The sequence below is a fragment of the Haliotis asinina genome, chromosome 3 (assembly GCF_037392515.1).
Source record: "Haliotis asinina isolate JCU_RB_2024 chromosome 3, JCU_Hal_asi_v2, whole genome shotgun sequence".
In the NCBI taxonomy this organism is placed as follows: domain Eukaryota; kingdom Metazoa; phylum Mollusca; class Gastropoda; order Lepetellida; family Haliotidae; genus Haliotis; species Haliotis asinina.
Window position 1 is genome coordinate 42,536,455 of NC_090282.1, and position 20,502 is coordinate 42,556,956.

At 41.9% G+C, this 20,502-nt stretch overlaps 1 protein-coding gene across 1 annotated transcript; it reads right to left on the reverse strand.

Annotated features, from left to right (window-relative positions):
• Positions 1–1,374: 1,374 nt before the first annotated feature.
• On the reverse strand, positions 1,375–12,737 carry LOC137278895 (solute carrier organic anion transporter family member 2A1-like). Its single transcript, XM_067811394.1, has 9 exons — positions 12,011–12,737; positions 11,616–11,702; positions 8,794–9,003; positions 7,817–7,981; positions 7,114–7,297; positions 6,355–6,502; positions 2,655–2,812; positions 1,920–1,984; positions 1,375–1,649 (listed from the first exon to the last, which is right to left on the reverse strand). Exons 1-9 carry the CDS (start codon positions 12,735–12,737, stop codon positions 1,375–1,377), a joined length of 2,019 nt encoding a protein of 672 aa, XP_067667495.1.
• Positions 12,738–20,502: the final 7,765 nt, after the last annotated feature.

A 20,502-nucleotide genomic window follows, 5' to 3' on the forward strand; every position in this document is an offset into this window, starting at 1 on the left:
CATGTACTGGAGCGGTGTCTCTATAAGCCACAAGGCTTGTTCGCCATCCAGCTTTCTGCTATGATGAATAAAATAAGTTTAAATCATCGAGTTCCGGTTTTTCCAAGAAATGCCATTTTGGTGTTGTGGCATGTACTACTCTTCCAACTGAAGGATGGAGAAAAGCCGTTTCATTACTACATACACGAACACATTTCAATATGTCCCATGGGATAATCGTAACATGAGTAGATCTACTTCCAGTAGGCTTTATTTCAGTGGTTTAGTGTTGGTTTTATTTCTTTTTCTTCCGTACTTTGGATGGCTGCTTCCGTTAAAGTCGGTATGATGTTTGTGGCTATATACCATAAGCATGTGTTTGAAATATCATTGACTAATCTTGACAGTGACGTCAAGAATCCCTAGGAACTACTTTCAGTGGACCATAGCCAGTGATTGTTGAGAACGTGAATTCAATTCACTATGTAATTACAGTGTGGGGAACCCACATCCGTCGACATGAGTGAGTATGGGTTTACCCCGTTTTTAACAATATCCCAGAAACGCCATGGAGAGGAATACCAAACTGGTTTCACACATTGTACCCATATAAACAGGGTCTTCGGCCAATACTTTAACCATCTATGACCCCTTTCAGGTAAATGGTAGAAATGTCACTATTTTCTTTCACGTTCGGCCAATACTTTAACCACTACGCTACGGGACCATCTATGACCCCTTTCAGGTAAATGGTAGAAATGTCACTATTTTCTTTCACGTTCGGCCAATACTTTAACCACTACGCTACGGGACCATCTATGAACCCTGTCAGGTAAATGGTAGAAATTTCACTATTTTCTTTCACGTTATATTTGATAAACGACGTCTAGGATCTAAACATATATTTGGAAGGATTTATTTTAGTATCAAATTGTGGTTGTTAGAGATCGTCACATAATGACACCTCCCACATCATGGGATCTAGAGAGCGTGAGTGAGTATGGTTTTATGACGCCTTTAGCAATATTCCAGCAATATCACAACCGGGGACAGAGGTGGTGATTCGGATCGGGGACATCGACATGACGTTGATGGAAAAATTCTAAAAGCGGTGTAAAACGAAAACAAATGTGAATATCATCCTCTCAGCGAAATAGCCAGAATTGAGACTTAATTTACTGACAAAACGTGACTATCTGTCTTGGTAGAAACTGACATATAGGTTGATAACTAGTTGCATAGCTACCAATATCTTCATTATAAAACCGGGCTTACACATGAATGATGCTAAAACTGTTGGGCAAACACTCGACAATATCTCGATTATAAAGTTTTGAAACCTATTGGGTTTACAGGACAAAAGTGGCTCGCATGGTACCACTCTGATCGGGGCTATCATTTTTCACTATTTTTATCACTGGACCCCTTCCCTTCATTTTCTTTCGTGGAGTTGACATTTTGGAATTTTTTCGTCTTAATGGCTATTGCCAGGGCGAGGAGCAAACACATGCAGGTTACACCACGCGATACTACAAAGAATCCGTGGATTTTCTGACGGAAGTCGACGATATCATACAAAGCGCATGCTCCTCTTTCACCACATGGCGAGTCCCAAATCAGACAGGTTGAGTCGATGACGTGTCCGTATACGATTGGTCCAATGAGCCAGCCTGAAGTAAAACATAAACAAGGCAATGTTGTACATGACCTCATCTGGTATCAACTACGTCTGTACAATGCATTTAGTTTGTTATCTGCAAAAAAATACATTCTTAATATTGATTACATGACATGTATGTGTTTGTCACACGATAGATGGTTTGGTACTTGTAATTTGGTACAAGAACATCATCTTGTTTAAATATTCCTCAATCCCAATGTATCTTTTACAGATGAAAATAATTGTGTATGCAGTTGGCAAACCATGTTAAATGTCCTACCAAACATGGACGTCATAAACGCTGAAAACGCAATCGAAATCGGTTTCTCCCACTCTGTAACGCTCCTGAAAATGCACACCCCGAGAAAATAGAATTAATTAAAACTGTAAAAACATGAAAATCGAATCAAATGACCTCATGTAAGCGATATCAAATGAAAATAAAAGACATGTAAAGAACAAATAAATGAATGGATACAAATAGAATTTAGAGAGCACATGAAAATCAAATCAAATATAAGGTTCAGGAAAAATTAATATGAAAAAACCCAAAACCTAAATCACATGAAAAAGTATAACATAAAGAAGAATAATGAAAACGTTTATCACAAGCTGATCGTTTGCTTGTGGAAACTTTTGTTTGTGTATTGCTTAACGCCACAATCAGCAATATCCTATCTTGTATATGGCGTCGGTCTGTATCATCTGCATCGTCGGCAAGTCATCGAGTCTGAACCAGACAATGCAGTGATCAACATCATGGGCTTCGATGGGTTATGATGACGTGTCAAGCAAGTCATCGAGTCTGAACAGCCCGATCCTGCAAGTCGCCTCTTACGACAAGCACGGGTTGCTGAATACACATTTTAAGCCGGATCTTGACGGGTTTCCTCTGGAAATCGCCTTCTTGTTTTTCTGCTCAAGAAAGATATGACCTCATCTGATTTTATGATCGCCTTTAGCAAATGTGATCTCACTTGACCTTTATGCTGAAGGTTAGTAAATGTAATCTTACCTGATCTTTATGATGACCTTTGGCATGAGAAGCATTGTGCTGAGAAAGGCCGAGACAGCAAGGGTCACAGCGTAAGGATACAGGTATGGACAGTCGAAGTCACACAGACCCGCGGTCGCCTTACCACCGTCTGGTATGCACGTGCAGTTCGTATAACTCTGTGAAAATCAAGATGTAGCGTCTCGTCATCACTCTAACTCGGCGCTTCGTCTGCCTCAATACTGCTAGTGTGACAATGCCAGATCTTCTGCCCCCACCATCATCAATCTAACTCGGCGCTTCATCTGCCTCAATACTGCTAGTGTGGCAATAATTGTACCAACAATGCCAGAACTTCTGCCCCCACCATCATCAATCTAACTCTGCGCTTCGTTTGCCTCAATACTGCTAGTGTGACAATGCCAGATCTTCTGCCCCCACCATCATCAATCTAACTCGGCGCTGCATCTGCCTGAATACTGCTAGTGTGGTACTAGTTGTACCAACAATGCCAGAACTTCTGCCCCCACCATCATCAATCTAACTCGGCGCTTCATCTGCCTCAATACTGCCAGTGAGACAATGCCAGATCTTCTGCCCCCACCATCATCAATCTAACTCGGCGCTTCATCTGCCTGAATACTGCTAGTGTGGTACTAGTTGTACCAACAATGCCAGAACTTCTGCCCCCACCATCATCAATCTAACTCGGCGCTTCATCTGCCTCAATACTGCCAGTGAGACAATGCCAGATCTTCTGCCCCCACCATCATCAATCTAACTCGGCGCTTCATCTGCCTGAATACTGCTAGTGTGGTACTAGTTGTACCAACAATGCCAGAACTTCTGCCCCCACTATCATCAGTCTAACTCGGCGCTTCATCTGCCTCAGTACTGCTAGTGTGACAATGCCAGAACTTCTGCCTCCACCATCATCAATCTAACTCGGCGCTTCATCTGCCTCAATACTGCCAGTGAGACAATGCCAGAACTTCTGCCCCCACCATCATCAATCTAACTCTGCGCTTCATCTGCCTCAATACTGCTAGTGTGGTACTAGTTGTACCAACAATGCCAGAACTTCTGCCCCCACCATCATCAATCTAACTCGGCGCTTCATCTGCCTCAATACTGCCAGTGAGACAATGCCAGATCTTCTGCCCCCACCATCATCAATCTAACTCGGCGCTTCATCTGCCTCAATACTGCTAGTGTGGTACTAGTTGTACCAACAATGCCAGAACTTCTGCCCCCACCATCATCAATCTAACACGGCGCTTCATCTGCTTCAATACTGCTAGTGTGACAATGCCAGATCTTCTGCCCCCACCATCATCAATCTAACTCGGCGCTTCGTCTGCCTCAATACTGCTAGTGTGGCAATAATTGTACCAACAATGCCAGAACTTCTGCCCCCACCATCATCAATCTAACTCGGCGCTTCGTCTGCCTCGGTACTGCTGGTGTGGCAATAATTGTACCAACAATGCCAGAACTTCTGCCCCCACCATCATAGGGTTTCTTTCCCACCGCTCTTCTCAACATTGCTGAAATAGTGCCTATGCAGGTAAAACTGTCTCACTCTCTACGACCAGGATCTGCATCAGCACTGCTATCATATGTCCCCATTGAAATAACACAGCTTTAAACAAGTAAGTAATCGATTCGTCAGTAGATAATACAAGGAGACTCAAAGGCAAAGGTTTCTTTGACACACGTGCAGACCTGGCACCACCGTTTCTCTCATGCCACTGAACGTCAGTGAAAGTACTGGGAAAGGTATCGATATCCGAGGAATTATATTCCGGAGTCGGCAGTGTTGTGATGGATTCAGGTGAACGGCTCTCCATTTCATTACAGATGTGTTCCTCGTGTGACATATCAGGGAATCTTGTGAGTCAGCAGAATATGGTCTGGCGTTAGTGTCACTCCAGGCCCACTTCAAGTTCTCCTCAGTTACTATCACTGGTGTCATTTACTGTTGCTGTTGTCCTAATGATCCTAACGGTCATGCTTCCGACACGGTCCCCTTCCAGAACACGTGACCTGATGTAAGATTTACCTGTGTTCCTGTAGACATGTATCCTGCTGTCAGCCCGTTGAGGAGAACTCTTCTCAACTGATGTTCTCTCGATCGCAAGTGTTGATTGTTCCAATGAAGACATCGATGTTGATGTCTATGACGACGTTCAAGCGTCAGATCTGGCCATCAGGATGAGCGTATTGCAAGGACGTCGTCGCACAGGTCTCGCAGATACATCTCTGTTACCAGATACATGTATTTGGGTTGTAACCTGTGTCGGAGGTACGTGTTTCAAATCCATTGTTCTTGTCCTGGGTTCGCTATTGACAGGCGGTCATACGTGAGCGGTCTATAACATGCTTGTTGGGGTGAAAACGTCACCATAAGAGTCGATAGTGTTTTATGGACGTTGAATAGACAGGCAATGTGAACCTGTGTGGGACCAAGGAAGCTTCCATATAGACATCAGTCTGTCTCAGTATGCCTCCACGGGGATGATTTTAGGTGTCTGCTGACGTGTGTGCTTCTTAAGGCACGTCACATTTTTTTTAAAAATATATTGGCCCATACTATACACATTGGGGCATATGCACTAACTTAAGCTTTCCATAGTTGCAATAAAAGACTTATTATCTTGCCTGAAATCGATAACTTCATGGCAAGCAGCTTCCAACAGTTACCATACATGGAATGTAAGCAATAGCTCAGCACATCTAAAACTGTCGCATGCGGTTTCAACTACATACATATAGCTCTGTTGGATATTCGCAGACAGCGCTCCAAGGGACATAACTCAGTAGGATTCGCTTGAAATCATGTTCGGTCGGCAGAGAGCGCAAGAGTCGATTTAACACAACGTTGCATCAATTCATTCGAACTTTTAATTCAACATTGTTATCTAAATAGTACGTAATTAAGAACACTCTGTTTATATTTCCCGTTTCATTAGGTGAAAACTGTGTCATCTCTTCATGTGTTTGAAAGGACGGTTGCCAACGATTTGCAGAATCTCACCTTTTCTTGAACCTCATCAAAATCGCATGATGCAGTTCCGAATACTAGTAATGCATGTGTTTGCGACTGGTGCTGCCAAAGACAGGATTCACTCAACACTTAGTATCCTCACTCTTTGACAGTGATTCTACCCGTGAAGGTCCGGGATGGAATAGGTCTTCAGCAACCCATGCTTGTCACAAAATGCGACTATGCTTTTCGTAAGAACCGACTAACGGAATCGGGGGGTCAGGCTCGCTCACTTGGTTGACACATGTCATCGGGTCCCAGTTGCGTAGATCGATGCTCATGCTGGTGATCACTGGATTGTCTGGTCCAGACTCGATTATTTACAGACCACCGCCAAGTAGCTGAAATATTGCTGAGTGCGGCGTTAAATAAAATTCATTCACTCACTTTGATAGTGATTCATAAACACATGTTCCTAACAGATTTGAGACCGTAGATGGAATCTACTCTTATTATGAAGATGGTCTTGTTATGGCATTACCAATAATTAAGGCATTTAGTAAGTCCTCTTTCACTCATCCATTACACTGAAGTAGTATCGTCAAAGTTCACCTTCTACTATATTCACTATATTCTACTATATTTCATTCTAGCTGGGTGTATCTGATTGATGGAGGCCCCTGGATGGGCTCCTGTGATATTTCTTCTTATACTGAACCTAGTGTTTCGTATTACCGGTCCGTTCTGAGCGAGGCACCCTGCGTGGCATGGTGAGTAGTAGTTGTTGTTGTCGGAGCCACAGATGGGGAAGAAGTCGTTGTCGTTGCAGTGGCAGATGGAACCTCCGCAGTCGCCTTGGTCAGCCGCCGATGACACTGTCGACCTATTAGGACAGAAGTCCATGGCAAGCTAAAATGGAGTCATTCACTAAGACTCAGCCTATACTCTGTTTGACGTAGACTGCTTTCCAGTAATTCAGTTATTTATGCTTCCTAAAGTTGAGCGATATATGTAGACAGTTAATAATCCTAACGTCGATGTAGTATCCAGTGCGGAAATTTGTTGCGGTGAAGTGCGGTGCGGTGCGGTGCGGTACGTCGCGGTGCGGTGAGATGTGGTGTATTGATGAGGTGGGTTGTGGGATAAATGTGGAGAAAACCATACAATATTATGGCAATAAATACACTATGCATTGATATATCGGAATATCCATCATACATGTTAATTTTCTATATGTATAGACATGTTTTCCTTCCTACCAGTGATATGCCATTGTTAGTGGTATGTTACATTCTGAAAGTGGCGTAAAACCCAACTCACTCACTCACTCACTCAAGTGTAAACTTGTCAAATATTAGACAGATATTGTGCCTGTCATGCAACTCATTATTGTTTGAATGTATTTGAATGTTATATATGCAGTATATAAGGGCTTCTTTTAGCGCTTTCTTTGCTTACTGAAATTCTACCGCGTTAAATAATCAGTTCACCTACCCAGGTTGGTTCAGTATCTTTGGTTGTGGACATCCAAACAGAAATCCAAGGGCGACAACTAGAACCGTGACGAACGTGAATACGTTGACAAATTTCAACCCTGTTATGGGGTTCATTTTAAACTTCTTGGTCAACCAGCCTCCAACAAACGTTCCCAGTGACGCCATCGGCATACTCAGGCCAGCTGGAATGAACAAAGTAATTTCTCTTGTACAGTGAAACCTGTCTTCGTGTTGCCTTCCACTGTTGTACCAATAGTGGCTAAAATTGAAACACACAACTAAGTATCTCACAACCTCTGACGTGCTCATGGCGTCACTAGGAACACCACTTTTTCACTACATAGAAATGAGTGACGTATCAGTTTTCAAAGGTACTGCCACACAATTTGTTCAACTATACAAAATGCACATTCTTTTGAGAAAACAAAAAAAACCACCACATTTTGTTTTATTTTTCGTAAACTGTCGAGAAAAACTGGTACGTTACCCGTGAGAAGATTGGCTTTCCATAGTGGAGGGTCGAACTGGCTTTCTTTGAACTTGGGCATGAACACATGTATGAAGTGTCAGTTACCAGACAATTGCTTCTTATTAACAGTAAAGAATGTAAATACTCTTTTAAGAAAAGGGGGAACCCACAAACCTATTAAAGAGTTTTTGTTGTAATATATTGTATTGTGAAAACAGAAATAGTACGTTACCCATGAGAAGGTTGGCTTTCCATGCTGGAAGACCAAACTGGTTTTCCAAGTACTTAGGCATGAAGGCATGCGCTCCACCAACAGAGAACAGATGACACACACTGGCCAGAACCAGTGTGGTGTACAGAGGGTTGGTCAAGATGCCCACAAACACCTTTAGGTAATCTGTGAATCAGGAAACAAACACAGAGACACTGTGAGACTCAAAGAGAATGGTAGTTACTAGGCAACTCTTTCACAAGTAACTTTCCAAGTACCAGCATGTTTAATCATTAAAATACATTGTAGTTGTTGCTCGGTGCCTTCCTCGGTGAAGGAACATCCGCAAGTTAATTTCCTTGTCCTGAAAATAATACAATTTTATCCTCATAATGCCATCATGCTTCGTCTGATCATGACACTGGAGCTTTTTTATCTAGAGGTGATAACTATTGCGATAGCTATAGTATATTGCGTCGAACTATTGCAGTACTATTGCAATAGGTATTGTTCTCCTCGAATATTGTCTCACTTGAAGTCATCTCCCAAATGAATGCATAGTTTATATGAAATAAGAACAAGTTGAAGTAGTTTCAGACAAGAAAGTTTAAAACAGAGATCAAGTAAACAGTTAGAACGTAAACTCTATGAAGAGAAGACTGTATTTTGCGCTGCGCATTTATTCTAATTAATCATCGAAAGTCAACTACTAAACTATCGATAGTCACACTTACTATCGATGCATCGGTAGTTTTTCGTTTCTACCATCGATTAACTGCTACAGGAGGCAATTGCAATCCATCGATAGTTCCATGCATTGTTACAGCCCAACCATTCTTCCAACACCTATCACGTAAACGTAGGGGACCTAGTCACTTCTCTAGATAACTCCAGACCAGGACTAAGTCAGAACGATGGCTTTACATTAATGAGGACGAAGACATATTTCACTAAATCCATTCTCAAGTGATAAAGCACGTCATGGCAATACACTTTACCTCTTGCCTCGAAAATAAGTTTGGCTGAGAGACTAAACTCCCTCTTCCTCTTCTTAAGATCGTCCTCGACATTACTAGGCGGTGCGCTCTTCAATCTGCGGGGGAAGAAGAAGACAGGGATACTCATGATGACAGCGGCAGCCCCAAAGACGAGGTATCCTAGCCACCAGGCACCGATCCAACGAGGGTGGCGGGGGTACAGGTCTGTTTCTGAAAAATGTAAAGATTAGCATATAGGGGATGTGTGCTTCACGAATGTACTGTGAGATAACACAATCAATGCCGTATGAACAATTGCGTTGGAGTGAGTGCGTGAGTGAGTGAATTTAGTTTGACGCCGCACTCAGCAATGATCCAGCTATATGGCGACGGTCTGTAAATAATAGAGTCTGAACAAGACAATCCAGTGATTGGTATCCATGGCATCTATCTGCTCAACAATCTGCACAATGGGGATACGAAGACATGTGTCAGCCAAGTCAGTGAGCCTGACCACCCGATACCGCTAGTCACCTCTTAAGACAAGCATGAGTTACTAAAGATCAGTTCTAACCCGGATTGTCACGGGTCAGTCGTGTTGGATTCAGACGAATCAGTGATTGGTATAATGATCAAGATCTATGTCTGAACGATTCAACGAGCCAGACCACCGATAATTTTCCAGTTTATTTAAAGGTCACATGCAACGTAAAATACAACTTTGCAGATTCTGATACCTTTCGGTATGCACTTACCGAAACAGATCATCAAAATGCCAATTCAACCTGTAAAGTTGAAAAGAACTCGATGAAAAAAATCCCGCGAAATCGGAGTTCAAACGATTCATTAAATTTCCCCCTACTCCTTACATAAAAAAGGTGTTGATTGTGGTAAGTAGCCTCTGTCTAAGAGAAAGCTCAACGTCTGGTTTATTGACACCTATATGTCTGCCTGCCTGTCTACTAAAGACAATATGCCATACACAGCTTCAATCATTGACCACATGCAATTGGAACTTAACACCTATCAGACTGTACGACATAAACAAAATAAATTGATGTATGACTCGTGCGCCCGAGTCCTGTCTCTGCCACATTATGTAATTAGGCAGGTGTGATACTTGAAAACATGACATGTCTGTGGGCTGCAAACAAACTACATGCATTTTTCTCGGATGCCCGGATCTGACGGAAACTGGTGCAAACTCCTGTCAGTTTCAAGTCTGGCTTTGTACTTGGACAAATGACAGTTTCCAGTAGTTCATCATCTGTACTGATGAACAACTGAACAACTTCTTCTAGTGTGCATGATTTTGCTTGACAATGGTATATGAATCCACACTGAAACAACGCATCAAGCACAATAAAAGAAGTTGTTATCCACAAAGAATTTTACTTTCTTGTGATTCGCCATACCTTTCTGTACACATAATGAGACCTCAGCGTATCAGCAAATGAACCAGCCAGTCAGAAGCCGTCGTTACACTTGAGTGCACGCCCAGCCACCATGACTGGGTTCGGTCTCCCGAGGGCTTCGTTTCGAGGGAAGTAAGCCCAAGTACAATATACTGCACTTTTGAATCGCGATTGTACGCTTATAATTTTGTTTATTTGTTTTTTACAAGCAACAATGTATATTATATGTCATGAATAAGTGATAATTGTGTTTTAATTACGTTTGATGTTTTCGTTGCATGTGACCTCTAAGGAATATTTTAACCCGGATCCCCTTCAAACTACAACGAACGTACATAAACTGTAAATAATGACATGAAGTGTATTTTAGCATAAATGTAAATAGCTCTGCCTTGTGAAAGACTCGAAAAGTGAGCATGAAAGGACACATACACGTACAAACCCTCCTACGTGAACATCACTGTAGTGGCGTGTTAGAGGCAGATTGTACATGTACAAACCTTCCAACGTGAACATCACTGTAGTGGCGTGTTAGAGGCAGACTGTGCACGTACAAACCTTCCAACGTGAACATCACTGTAGAGGCGAGTTAGAGGCAGATTGTACATGAACAAACCTTCCAACGTGAACATCACTGTAGTGGCGTGTTAGAGGCAGATTGTACACTTACACACATTCCAACGTGAACATCACTGTAGTGGCGTGTTAGAGGCAGATTGTACACTTACACACATTCCAACGTGAACATCACTGTAGTGGCGTGTTAGAGGCAGATTGTACACATACAAACCTTCCAACATGAACATAACTGTAGAGGCGTGTTAGAGGCAGATTGTACACTTACACACATTCCAACGTGAACATCACTGTAGAGGCGTGTTAGAGGCAGGTTGTACACTTACAAACATTCCAACGTGAACATCACTGTAGAGGCGTGTTAGAGGCAGATTGTACACATACAAACCTTCCAACGTGAACATCACTGTAGTGGCGTGTTAGAGGCAGATTGTACATGAACAAACCTTCCAACGTGAACATCACTGTAGAGGCGTGTTAGAGGCAGATTGTACACTTACACACATTCCAACGTGAACATCACAGTAGTTGCGTGTTAGAGGCAGATTGTACACTTACACACATTCCAACGTGAACATCACTGTAGTGGCGTGTTAGAGGCAGATTGTACACATACAAACCTTCCAACATGAACATAACTGTAGAGGCGTGTTAGAGGCAGATTGTACACATACAAACATTCCAACGTGAACATCACTGTAGAGGCGTCTTAGAGGCAGATTGTACACATACAAACATTCCAACGTGAACATCACTGTAGAGGCGTGTTAGAGGCAGATTGTACACATACAAACCTTCCAACGTGAACATCACAGTAGTTGCGTGTTAGAGGCAGATTGTACACATACAAACCTTCCAACGTGACATATATCCTGGTGAAGTAGCTGCCGAGACTGAAGGCAATGGCTGGACCGAAGATACTCATACTAATGATGATGCCTAAAAAAGGGTGAAGAGTAAATAAAATCTCAGGTTAAAAGAATACCATATCTGTTTAGCTCGTGGATGAATAGGAAAAGAATAAAGCCATTTACGTCTTTTTTTCTAACTTACTCTAACCTTAAATAATGCCAGTGTAAGTATTGTGGTTCGATGATAGTATTCATTACTCTGGACATTCAGAGTCTTGGTTTGTAACGTTGCATGCTTCTTATGGGAGCAGCGTTATTGTTCCCTGTGAATCAATAGCTGACTAAGTAGACCTCAGCATATTTTAAAATAATTATGATAACGAAACTCTACCGTACCCATATAATATCCTGTTTTGGCCTTTTCCACATTTCCATCTACATATGTTATCGTAAACGCGTTTCTCGGGGCCTTTGCTACTCCTTGCAGTGCCATCCCAATGATAATTATCCCATACGCCGCAGCTGCGTGATCACGTGGTCTCCTTGACGTCACTTCCGAGTTTTCAGGAGAATCAGATTCTTCACAAAAGTTCATGAGTGAGTCATTTGCTAGCGAACACAGACCATACACCCGTGATTGAGACGTGGCATTGCTTGAAACGTATTCCTCAGAGGCTGACTGCTCCGTTCCAAACAGGAAGTGAGGTAAGCAGCAAATCAGACCGGAAATGCCAAAAAGCATGACACTTGCTGACATAACCCTGGGAATATGAGATCGATGGGCAAAGTGAGCTACGAAAACGACAATAAGCATATAGCCAATGTCGTTACTGGCCATTATTATTCCAGTTTCTGAGCTAGTAAAGCCAAACTGACGCTCCAGTGTCGTGACTTGGGAATTAACGTATGCCAACAGCGTTGACGACAGGAGGCTTGTGATGCTGAAGAAGCCTGTAAAGGCTGCAATATTGGCAAATACTTGCAATGCACGTGGTTTGCACGGTCCTATCCCATACTGCGTGTCCGGGTCGTCTTCCTCCTCCTCCAAAACAAGATGACCGGCATTGATCTTCTGATCATGGTTGTCCAATAGGGACTTCTCATTGTCCGTTTCTTTCGTCATTTTGCCGTTTCTGTCAGAAATCTGTGGAAATACGACAGGGTTAAGAGAGAGGTTTCCGCAACATCAATACAAACAATGCAACACGACGTAAAATAGTATTCGCTCAATGTCAGGACAGGGAGGTTGTGTTAAAACGGTCCTAACAAAAGAGGTTTCGGGGATTTTGATGTATGCCTTTTCAATTCAAGTATCATGCACACCGTGGTGTCATGTTTAGTATTTATACCCAGTCATGTCCCTGTGTGAATCTGCATACTATCAGCAGGGAGTTGTTTGGAGCTCTTTTGGGAATTAAACGAGCCCACGGGAGGCCCCTGGATAACACGTTGCGTTTATTCAGGACACACACAAACAACACCAACAATCACATATCACAAAACTGTGTTGAAAAGTAGCACTTGAAAAGACCCGATATACAGCCCCCCTTTTTGTCCGATTCATTCGGACAAAAGGATGTGGATGCCACTGGATCCTTGGACATCTGACTTGTTCAAAATTTATTCACCAAGCAGAAAAATGGCTCTACAGTGGTTGGACAAGCTCATTTCACGAGCTGTGTAAAGCATTTCAATATTTCAATACTCATTAGAAATCTCAAGTACTTTAGTACGATTCCAACTAAACTGAAAGGCAAACTGTATGCAAGGTTTTCAAGGTGTGATTATCATTGACCCAGTGTACCTAAACACATAAACATAATACGGTGGTGTTAACATCTTTAGGCTGCATAAAAAAAATAAATGTTTCGCGGGCACACGCTTTTAAAAAGTGATGAGTGCGGTAGATCTTTTCTTTTCAATTTTTTATTAAAAAAATAGTGACGCGGAAGGAACACATTTTAGTTTTTCTCTCAGAAATACAGCTTGAGGGGTTTAACATGTGTTAGTAAGCAGTAGATTCAGTCACATTCGTTCTTACAGACAGTAATTCGTATGGTGGAAAAATGGACGATCGGGACGCGACAAAGTCAATTTTTTTATTTTTTTGAACGGCCATAAAAGTGACGTGCCGATGCCCAGGAAACGTGTCACTTCTTTTATTTAGCCTTACTCAACCTGAGCTAAAATCACACGCATACTACAGAAACACGTGGCGTCAGACACGCGCAAGTTCACTGGGGGCCTGAACTGAACTTTTATTGTCACTCAGGCTGCAAACTGCAGCATAAGAGGTACATAAATAGTGTTCACATCTGTAAAACAAAAGAAATTATATACAGTTTGTATGATAGATACAATGAACATTGACAGACGTCATATGCACATGTAATATGTATTATGCTATTGAACTTATTTCTTAAATAAAGCCAAAATTATTACAGAATTATTACAAAATTAATTATTACAAAATAATTTACAGAAATTTAAAAATACTTTTCTCAATGTTCCCAACTTACTGGTCTTAAAACGGATATTCATTTTATACATACTTGGTCTAATATAATAATATTTCTGAATATTTTGTCTCTTTCTAAAACCAGATTTCAATCACAGAGGATAAGCAGGTATTGAGTTGCACACAACATATGTTCACTGCCATCACTTTAGTATCCTCTAGGTCCACCCCTTATATCAATACAGGCGTGCAGCCTCCTTCTAGCCGAAGACGTCAAACGCCGGACAAGGGCACGTGGTATACGGCGTGGTATTTGTCCTTGAGGACTTGTGCAAGTTGCTGTCTATTCTGTGGCGGGTTAGGGCGTCTATCGAGAGCATCCCACATGTGCTCGATCGGGGACGTGGACGTGGACGTGGACGTGGACTTGTCAGAGTCTCATGTTGTTCCTCTTGTTGCTGCCAACGACGAACAACTCGAGCGCAAAGCAATCTTTCACGTCTGTGTTCAGGGGTCAACACCTGTCCTTTGAATGGTCTGTTGGTTCTGATACCTGCTGCCCGAAGACGTCAAGCCACCGTGTATCGTGAAGGGAATTCGCCGCTGATGACGTTACCGTCAGGAAACGGTGTCCCATGTGTAACGTCCTCAAATGCCGGTCCTCAACTGGTGTTATTACTCACGGTCTCCCACTTATTGGTCTGTCCTGAGTCTGGCCGTCTGCCTGTAACATCGCAGCAGTCTCGATGAGCCTACATGGGTGCAGTCGAAGGTCGTTGCAACGTTGACGTGTGTCGATTCCATCTTGAGCATACCTATGGCTCTCTCACGTTCAACTGCTGATAGTGGCATATCTGTGACCCAAACTGCATGCATGTGTAACCTGTCCGCACACTATCTTTCATACCCTTAGTGCATGTAAACCTGTGACAGAGGTCCGAAATCATGGTTAATGTAATTGACCACTGCAGGCATTACATTATTACGTTGGGACGACATGATTCAGTGTATAATTTACCTACAAACATATTTCTTGAAAAACTGAGAAGTGGTAGTTTTCGGTATACTTTCTTTTGCCGGTCAGTTTATATCATTACTGTTTTTTAACCACTATTAAGGAGGCAAAATATACAAGAATTCTCATCACAAATACTAATGTTACATGGTTCATTCGTACATTGGCACATGTTTTTTTATTTGTTTCCTTGGAATCGTCTTTCATTTGTGATAAGGTTGTGGGGCAAAATGCTGGTATGGAACGTTCTTACAATAACGTTGTAAATGTTCGATTACTATCTAAGAGCATCAGGGAATTCGTTGGTGTGAAGAACTTACCAATTTACAAATTCTGATGATCATGGAAATTGTTTTTTTTCATTGCCTTCAGTGTCGTTTTTATTCATCGCTTTTTATTGCCATATAGATTTGACGATTTAGCTATTTAAAGAAACTAATTAATCTGCATGGAATGATTCGTTTTAAAAACATGTTGCTACTTTAAATATGATTGCATCCATCACATTTTACATACTGTGGAAGACAGGGTGATCGAAGATGGTGAGTGCTGACTGCACGTTATCACATCCCAATTGCATGGACCGATGCTGATGACATTAATCACTGGATTGCCTGGTCCTGACATTAATTTACAGATCGCAAGCTAGAATATTAAAGGTTGAAACGTCAACAAACGTCAATCAAGCAATCAAATGAATTATTTGTCGTTTACCTGGAAAACAATGAAGCGAGACGAACACTGATGGTCCTCTAAGCCATTATCTTGCAGACTGCTTGTTTAGTACAGTTCTTCTGGATTAAAAGTGCAGTCACGTGACACCCACTTAGCTCCTCTGAAGACGTGATGAAGTAATAATTACTGATAAGAAACCATTCATAATTCATGAGGGGGTGGGGCTGGGGGTGGGGGGTTGCTAATGATGAGTTTTATAGAGAAGCATGTACAATGTGAATGACTCCCCGCGCCCCCCAATTTATGTTCTGAGTAAGTGATGTCCCTCCGTGCCCTGTGCAAAATCATTCACTCACACACACACATAAACACCTCACACATACACACACGTTATATTTTTGAGCAGCAAACTGCAACATCAATGTATACAATGCTGCTACTCCCCACCCCCGTACAATTATACTAATTGTTGTCCTCGTTACACCTCCCCAGAATAAATAGGTCGACCCCTACCCCTACTCATTCACTCACTCACTCACTCACTCACTCACTCACCCACTCTGTGAGCTTTAATTCGACTATAATGACTTTAGTCCCAACAGCAATCGTCTTAAATTCCAAAACACTGCAGTTAATGAATTACAAGTTTTGTCTCGCCTTAACCCTTGACCTGAAAACACGTGATTTGTTCACTACTCATGTCTTAACTTGGTGCAGCGTTCTGGGACAATGCTTGGGTTCATATTGACTAGATACTTCAATTCAGTCAACATAACCGTGTGTTTCACCCCATAGTCAACAAGAATATTCAATGTCCTATTTTATTAAGTATCAGTTGAATGCCGCGATAGTAATGCAGCAGAGCTAGGGCACATTCCGTAAAGCATTCCGATTTTTGCGTTGTTTCTTTCTCTCCTACCATGACATCTTCTCGTCCAATGTGTAACGTCCATATGCACCAGTGTGGCGTCCTATATATTGACCACAACCTGACCTTAATAAGACAGTAGTCACAGACAGAGTGGATGAGATATGCAACGTTATATGACTACTAAGTAATGAGTTAGTGAGTGAGTTTTAGTTTTACGACATTTGTAGCAATATTCCAGCAATGAGTGAGACACCAGAAGTAGGCCTCACGCATTGTACCCATGTGGGAATCGAACAATGGCGTGACGAGCGAACGCTTTAACCACTAGGCTACCCCACCGTAATCTCTCAGGTATGAAGGACATGTCTATATTTACCGTTACGTTCCAGCATTCACTCTGATTTTCCAGTCCCTTAATTTGTTTATGTAGTCCGGCAGTATTATTTAAAATTAGCACAATATCATTTACAAATAAGAGACGAAATAAGTGACTTGTATCCAGGTGTAAACGTCCACTGTCTGTGAACCTATTTGAGTTGAGTATAATTCATTCAATAATAAAAAAGGAAATAAAGAAGGCACTCTGCATACTGCCTTGTCTTGCGCCGACGTTTGTGGTTCAAACGTTCGCTCGCAACACCGAATGTCCTTGTTCGATTCCTCACATGGGTACATTGTGTGAAGTCCATTTCTGGTGTCCACCGCCGTGATTTAGTGATAATTTTTCCCCTTTCCCAAGTTGTATTTTTCCAATACGGATTGCTCGTCGGATTTTGCTGTTAAACCAGGGCTTGTCCCTTACTCTACTTACGTTACTCTTTTGAGGCGCGCGCATTCTATGCATGATGTCTGAGTGCTAATGTTAGAGCGTCACAAGCGTTTGTATACCGAGCTGCAGTTGTTAAACACTTTTTCCTGATCTGTGGAAACAATCAGTTGCATAAGGCGTTCGTAATTGCCATGCTTGTGTAGTAACGCTCTCTTGCAGAAGACGTTGAGTTGATGCAATTCGAAAGAGTCACAGAAAAACATTCGTGGTCACTGATGTGAGTCGAAAATGTCGGCTTCTATGGTTTCACTGTCCTGACTTGTAACAATGGGCGTACTACATGTTGGCTGAATAATGGCATTACGTAAATCTTTACCCACAATTATATCGTGAAGATGGTGGACATCCATAATCAACAAATGTTCGCTTTGGTGTCCAACGAGAACCACATTGGTGAAATGTTCGCTTTGGTCTCCAACGAGAACCACATTGGTGAAATGTTCGCTTTGGTCTCCAACGAGAACCACATTGGTGAAATGTTCGCTTTGGTCTCCAACGAGAACCACATTGGTGAAATGTGAAGGGCTGATTCCAATAAGTGGCCAACATGATTCCAATATGTGGTGTTGTGTGGGCGAAATGTAACGCACAATACCATATACTGAACAGCAAAAGAAACACAACTCTGGCTTTTTGTCAAGTTTTGAAGACATGAACATGAACGCCATTGAGATTTCATTTTCTCGAAAAATTCGTTCCTTTTGCTGTTCGGTATACTTTGGGGTATATAGATTTGAAACCCCGTTATTTCATGATTGTGTACTTCTAAATTTGTTGTGTGTTTATACTCCATGCTTCACGAAAACAGACACCAAGGCAATCCCCCAAGCAACCCGTGTCCCAAACAGAGCACAAAAAATAGCACATCAAATTCAGAGCATCGGCTTCTGTTTCGGCTACTGTATGTCGTTCACCGTTGTTGTAGCGAAGTGTTTAAACCATCAACATGATTCATTAATGTGGAAAGGTTTCACTTTCTCATACTGAATGTTAATTTCAAAAGGGGCAAGATATGTTACGATACATATCTTAAAATATCAGGTGGTTTATCTATTCCAGGGCCTAGATTTTTGAAGCTCTCCTAGTGTTAAGATGGTCGAAAGTGACATACATTCAGATTAACGTATCACTATTTAGCTCTAAGAGAGTTTCGGAAATCTAGGCCAGTATGTCTCTTATATTTAAGGTTATGAACGCTGTCTAAGATTCCTCCCTTGCAATTCCTCTGGTAAATGTGGTGGTGGGGTAACCGAGCGTTCGCTCCTCCCACCGAGACCCGCGATTCCTGACATGAGTATATTGTGTGAAGCTCATTTCTGGTGTCCCCAACCGTGATATTGCTGGAATATTGCTAAAAGTGGTGCAAAACCCTACTGACTGACTCACTCTAATCGAATGGGGACTGTCATATGAGAGTTTATTATTTATGTAAATGACGTCTGCATAATTTTTGTGTGCATTATTTATCACAAACAGCATCGTCAAATGAGATTATGTTTATACATTTTAGAAAATTAATTAACGTGAATGTTATTTCACGTAACATGTTAATTTTAAAGTGTTAAGTTTATACGGAACTTCTGTCTCCTCACTGACTCCATTGTTTACGGTGTTGTTTACATGCTGTTCATGCATGTTGTGAAATTTCATTGGGATTATAGATGCAGCGTTCACATTCAGTGCCGCCGTATATAAAATGTACGCTTCACCGACAGCATTGTTCAAATCATCAGTTTCTGATTTAGAACGGTAGTTATAATCTAATGTTGTTCCAATGTGTACATAAATTTGATAAAGATAACAACTTAATTTACATAATTTTGTAATTAGTATAACATTACTTAATGCGAGGTATTACACAGTCTCGATACTTCCGATGAGTAAACACAGACACCTAAATCATACACATTCCATACAGCAATCTACGACAGATCGGATTCGAATCAGATAATTATAATTAAATTATGTCAATATATTTAACACCGATAGATACACAGTTTTCATCTTATTCCATGCGGATAATTATAATATGATTGTGGCATTTTATACACATGAGCATTAATTAAACACCACCAAAAATAATTGTCGATTGTAGGGATCAAAACAGAGAAGTCAACCAGTTATAACTAAAAACACATGTAGTTAGCATGAAATTCACGTGCTGACTCAAATGCATGCTTTTCATGCTACGTTCTGTCAAGCGACTGGTACCAGCGACTGAGGGGTATAAAAAGGTGAAAGGAAGTATGTATTCTCATTGCTTTCTTATCGACGCATCAATAAGTGAACAGTGCTGAAATCGAACTTTTTTGGACATGCCGAGGCGTAGGCCTTCTGAAAATACCAGATGGTATATTATTGGTATGTATGAAGCTGGTTTGCCCTGTCGCAGCATTGGATCCAGATTGAATATCGATCACACTGCCATTAGTCGCCTGTAAGGAAACATGCGGCCACTGGATACTTCAAGGATCGTCCACGATCAGGAAGGCCGAGAAGACCACTCCCCGTGATGACCGGGCCCTAGTTCGACTAGTGAGACGCAGGCCCATGACCAATGCCAACGATCTCAGAGAACAATGGAGACTGGGTGTTCGTCTTTCAGCCAGCACCATCCGAAGGATGCTCAGGTCCGCTGGACTCCGTCCAATCAGACGTCTTTTACTCACTGATAGACACAAGGCTCAACGTTTGACGTGGTGTAATCAACGGCAAAACCACAATCTGAGGACATGGCGCAGGATCCACTGGTCCAATGAAAGCCGTTATCTTCTTCGTGTTACTGATGGCCGTTGGAGAGTTGGGAAAAGGAGTAATAAGGCTTACCAACAGCGGATGATCCATGCAGCTAAACCCTTTGGCGAAGGTTCTGAGATGATGTGGGGTTGTATCTCAAATGACTATAAGCTGAATCTTATCGCCATTCAAGGGACACTCAATGGTCAGAGATACCAACAGGAAGTATTGGAAGCTGCTATTGTCCCGCATTTTGATAACCACCCCGTCGCCAGTCGGCCAGTATTTATGGACGATAATGCGA

What these genes read in the sequence shown, in the direction of transcription:
- LOC137278895 (XM_067811394.1), bottom strand. Translation starts at nt 12,737, where the DNA reads ATGACGAAAGAAACGGACAATGAGAAGTCCCTATTGGACAACCATGAT. An exon ending in ACTTATTTTCGAGGCAAGAG is followed by an intron (nt 7,982 to 8,793) that starts GTAAAGTGTATT and finishes CCTGATTCACAG; the next exon opens with ATTACCTAAAGGTGTTTGTG. An exon ending in GTTTATGACGTCCATGTTTG is followed by an intron (nt 1,650 to 1,919) that starts GTAGGACATTTA and finishes GTTTTACTTCAG; the next exon opens with GCTGGCTCATTGGACCAATC.